At 52.6% G+C, this 4,532-nt stretch overlaps 1 protein-coding gene across 7 annotated transcripts in view; it reads left to right on the top strand.

The window, feature by feature from the left end:
* Window positions 1-4,532, top strand: part of fbxo18 (F-box DNA helicase 1) — an 8,922-nt gene extending 4,390 nt beyond the window's left edge. For 6 of the 7 annotated variants that reach the window (XM_025058145.1, XM_008316141.3, XM_017034161.2 and 3 more), the window contains 12 exons: window positions 4-217; window positions 1,435-1,522; window positions 1,606-1,698; window positions 1,788-1,924; window positions 2,098-2,194; window positions 2,280-2,446; window positions 2,973-3,045; window positions 3,130-3,324; window positions 3,719-3,844; window positions 3,934-4,040; window positions 4,161-4,295; window positions 4,381-4,532. In XM_025058145.1, coding sequence (XP_024913913.1) covers window positions 4-217; window positions 1,435-1,522; window positions 1,606-1,698; window positions 1,788-1,924; window positions 2,098-2,194; window positions 2,280-2,446; window positions 2,973-3,045; window positions 3,130-3,324; window positions 3,719-3,844; window positions 3,934-4,040; window positions 4,161-4,295; window positions 4,381-4,524 — 1,576 coding nt within the window. In that variant the 3' untranslated portion in view covers window positions 4,525-4,532. Of the gene's footprint in view, window positions 1-3; window positions 218-1,434; window positions 1,523-1,605; window positions 1,699-1,787; window positions 1,925-2,097; window positions 2,195-2,279; window positions 2,447-2,972; window positions 3,046-3,129; window positions 3,325-3,718; window positions 3,845-3,933; window positions 4,041-4,160; window positions 4,296-4,380 lie in introns of those variants that run through there. The other variant, XM_025058144.1, reaches the window with a different exon arrangement.

Here is a 4,532-nt window from a genome sequence, read left to right as displayed (position 1 = left end):
CAGATACAAATCTAAGTTGACAACTGCCCTGAACCTGTTCTCCATCAGCCTGGTTCTGCCCCCGGGCCGGGGGGGCTACACCAAGGCCAAGGTGGTGGCCTCCACCCTCCGCACCTTCATGGCTTCAGCTGAGGACGCCGTCAACATCAGCCACGTCCCCGACGTCCACACCACGAACTCAGGCAACAGGATAGTCATCGTCCACAGTGAGAAGCAGGTAGGACGGCTACAGGTGGACTGTTGTTCTGGCTGTTGTTCTGACTGTTGTTCTGGCTGTTGGTCTGACTGTTGTCCTGACTGTTGTCCTGACTGTTGTTCTGGCTGTTGTTCTGACTCGGCCTGGCTGGTGGTCTGGCTGTTGTTCTGGCTGTTGTTCTTGCTGTTGTTCTGGCTGTTGTTCTTGCTGTTGTTCTGGCTGTTGTTCTTGCTGTTGTTCTGGCTGTTGTTCTGGCTGTTGTCCTGACTGTTGGTCTGGCTGGTGTTCTGACTCGTCCTGGCTGTTGGTCTGACTGTTGGTCTGGCTGTTGTTCTGGCTGTTGTTCTGACTCGGCCTGGCTGGTGGTCTGGCTGTTGTTCTGGCTGTTGTCCTGACTGTTGTTCTGACTCGTCCTGTCTGTTGGTCTGGCTGTTGTTCTGACTCGGCCTGGCTGGTGGTCTGGCTGTTGTTCTGGCTGTTGTTCTGACTGTTGGTCTGACTGTTGGTCTGGCTGTTGTTCTGACTGTTGGTCTGACTGTTGTTCTGACTGTTGGTCTGGCTGTTGTCCTGGCTGTTGGTCTGGCTGTTGTCCTGGCTGTTGTTCTGGCTGTTGTCCTGACTGTTGTTCTGACTGTTGCTCTGGCTGTTGTTCTGGCTGTTGTCCTGACTGTTGTTCTGTCTCGTCCTGACTGTTGTTCTGACTGTTGCTCTGGCTGTTGTTCTGGCTGTTGTTCTGGCTGTTGTCCTGACTGTTGTTCTGACTCGTCCTGACTGTTGTTCTGACTGTTGCTCTGGCTGTTGTTCTGGCTGTTGTTCTGACTGTTGTTCTGGCTGTTGGTCTGACTGTTGTCCTGACTGTTGTCCTGACTGTTGTTCTGACTGTGTTGCTCTGGCTGTTGTTCTGGCTGTTGTCCTGACTGTTGTTCTGACTCGTCCTGACTGTTGTTCTGACTGTTCCGGCTGCTCCTCGGTCGTGTTGTCCTGGCTGTTGTTCCTCGTCCTGGCTGTTGTCCTGACTGTTGGTCTGGCTTTGTCCTGGCTGTTGTTCTGACTGTTGGCTAGGAGGTTCAATTTGGCCCTCTTGATGAAATTTGAAAGTAAAAATGTTGTCCTGGCTGTTGTTCGACTCCTCCTGACTGTTGTCCTGGCTGTTGTTCTGACTCGTCCTGCCTGTTGTTCTGACTGTTGTCCTGACTGTTGTTCTGATCCAACGACTGTTTCTGCTGCTGAAACTCCAGCTGTTTGTCAGCGACGCTCAGATGATCTGGAACAGAATGAAGGACGTCCGTCGGACAGACAGAGAGGCGTACCGCATGACACATGATGGTACTGCAGCTACTGTAGTACTCCTTCTCATTACATACTGCACGTGTACTGTGTACTTGGTCACCGTGGTACTTCATGCCCAGGTTACCTGAAGCTGTGGCAGCTCCAGGAGCCCAAGCCCCGCCTCTCCGACTACCACGTCCTGTTGATCGACGAGGCTCAGGACTGTACTCCAGGTAACAACAACAACAACAACACCGGCTGCACAGTCCAGTCACAGCTAACTCCACTCCCATGATGCACTGCTCTCCTCCGGTCCCTGCAGCCATCATGGACGTGCTGCTGTCTCAGCCGTGTGGGAAGATCCTGGTTGGAGATCCTCATCAGCAGATCTACACCTTCAGAGGAGCGGTCAACGCCCTGCAGCTGCTGGAGCACACACACGTCTTCTACCTGACGCAGGTGTGACACCAACACGGACGGTCGGCGGAGGACCGGTCGGTGGAGGACCGGGCGGTGGAGGACCGGTCGGGGGTGGACCCGGCCGGGTGGGTGGAGGACCGGTCGGGGGAGGACCGGTCGGTGGAGGACCGGTCGGCGTCCACCTGTTGGTTTATATGTTTGTGTTTGTCCAGAGCTTCAGGTTCGGTGCAGAGATCGCGTACGTCGGCGCCACCATCCTCAAGACCTGTAAGAACGTGGAGAAGATTCTGGTGGGAGGAACGCAGAAAGGTCAGGGCTGCTGACCTTTGACCTGAATGTGAATTTATTGGTATATATACTTTATATATTGTGTGTGTGTGTGTGTGTTGTGCAGGTGGTGTGTGTGATGAGAACGCAGACCGAGTGGCTGAAGCTGTGAGGACAGGCGAGGCCTGTTGCCGTGGAAACACAGCCATCCTGTCCAGGTGCAACACCGGTGTCTTCGACAGAGCTGTCAAACTGACGGACGCAAACCCACGCTGTCGAATCCACTTCATCGGCGTGAGTGACATCACAGAGAGGGAGTGACAGGAACGACAACAACCTCAGCTTCATCGTGTTTGAGTTCCAGTTGTTCCAACAGTTAGAACAACAGATGTAAAAACAGTAGGAACAACAGGTGTAAAAACAGTAGGAACAACAGGTGATTTAACAGCAAGAACAACAGGTATAACAACAGGTGTAAAAACAGTAGGAACAACAGGTGTAAAAACAGTAGGAACAACAGTTGGAAACAACAGGTGAAACAACAGTAGGAACAACAGGTGATTTAACAGCAGGAACAACAGGTATAACAACAGGTGTTCTGAAGACCGGAGACCATTTTTGACCAGACTGATTCACGGTGACCTGTTGGGGAAGACAGTGACATCATGTTGTTGTTGTTGTTGTTGTTGTGAGGGGGATGTGAACATATGGTTCACAGATCCACAGCATTTATTCACCATCAGAGGTTACAGAGCGCCCTCTTCTGGGCCTGACAGGTGAAGCGCCCAGGCTTGACTTCTTCACTTGTGTTTGTGTACAGGATGTGAAGAACTTTGGGCTGGACCGGATCATGGACCTCTGGAGGCTGACGCAGCCCAACCCACATCCTAAATGTACCAGTGACACAGATGAAGACCAGAACTGGTCCTGGTTAGGTACCAGTGGAGACTGACGGTTTGTCCTTGTTCTGCCAACAGTCATCAAGGATCCGCTCATCCGCCACTTTGTCAGGATGGACGGGAATTCTGTGAGAAGTCTGAAGGAATACATCGACCAGACGGACGACCTGGAGCTGAACGCCAAACTGACCATCGTGGAAAAGTACGCAAGTCGGATTCCTGAGCTGCTGATCCAACTGAGAAGCTGCTCGGAACCAGACCTTCACAGAGCAGGTGTACAGTCACACACACACACACACAGTGTGTGCAGCACATCCCACTGATCCACCGCGTCGACCTGCACTAGTGGATTTAGTTTTTATTTCTGAACCTAAAGCCGGGGTTAGAGCTGGTTTTGATAAACTGGGTTAGTTACCTTTACACTCGGACCCACAGCACAGCGGTCCGTCAACGACCCTGATGATACACCTTTCCCTGAAACACGCTCCGTTCTCAGGGTTTTTATCACCAAACAATTATTTTGATGTTTCTCTGCGTCACTTATTCACAAAACTACAGGGAAACCCTTTCAAAATAAAAGTCCTCAGTATCACAGGAGAAGGAAAACGTCGTAAAGGCGACGCTCTGCAGTCGACCAATCACCTCACACCAACTGTCTTCTGTCCAGACTTCATCGTGGGGACAGTTCACAAAGCCAAAGGTCTGGAGTTTGAGTCCGTGATGATCACAGACGACTTCGTCAGGGTTCCGTGGCCCAGACACAGGATGTACCGCAGCCCCGCCTTCTCTCTGGGTGGGTGTAGTTCCCCACCCACTGCATGACTTCGAGGGTTGGACGTCGGTTTCAAACCTCTGGTTGTTGTTTTTTTCCCTTTCTTTCAGACAGCGTTCCTGGCGATGAGTGGAACCTTCTGTACGTGGCAGCGACTCGAGCCAAAACGACGCTGATCATCAGCGAGAGCATTTACAACCTGCTCACCCTGGCTGGGGTAGGAGCGGTCTGGGCCGGGCCGCAGACTGGGACTCAACCCAGTCCCGTACCTTTAACCTGACCTGAGATGATGAGTGTCGTGTCAAAGGTCAACCCTTTCATTTCCTCTCACCTCCAGGAGTACTTTTTAAAGTCGGAGCCCGTCAGGAGCGTAACGCCACCACAGGCCCCGCCCCCGTGTTCTGTCTCTAACTGCCCCAACTGCATCACTCCGGGCTCGTCATTCGTCATGTCGGCGCCGACCTTGAAATGTGTAAGAAGCTAACGGTGAAACCGGACTGTAGTTGTGGGTGGGCTGTTTCACCTGTCAGTAACAGTGTCTTCTCTGGTTGGTACAGTCGGACTCCGTGTTACAGGGAGGCCCGCTGTGTGAGAGGTGTGTGTGGAACCGTGTCGGACCAATCGCCTTCCTCGTGACCGATGATGTCATGTCAATGGCTAACGTTCCAGAGAGACTGGCCCACGGCGTCTTCCATGTCTGACCCCCCCC

This window comes from Cynoglossus semilaevis, chromosome 8 (genome assembly GCF_000523025.1).
Source record: "Cynoglossus semilaevis isolate Cse_v1.0 chromosome 8, Cse_v1.0, whole genome shotgun sequence".
NCBI classification, from domain to species: Eukaryota; Metazoa; Chordata; class Actinopteri; order Pleuronectiformes; family Cynoglossidae; genus Cynoglossus; species Cynoglossus semilaevis.
The sequence above is the reverse complement of the archived record's forward strand: the minus strand, read 5'-3'. Positions and strand labels throughout refer to the sequence as shown.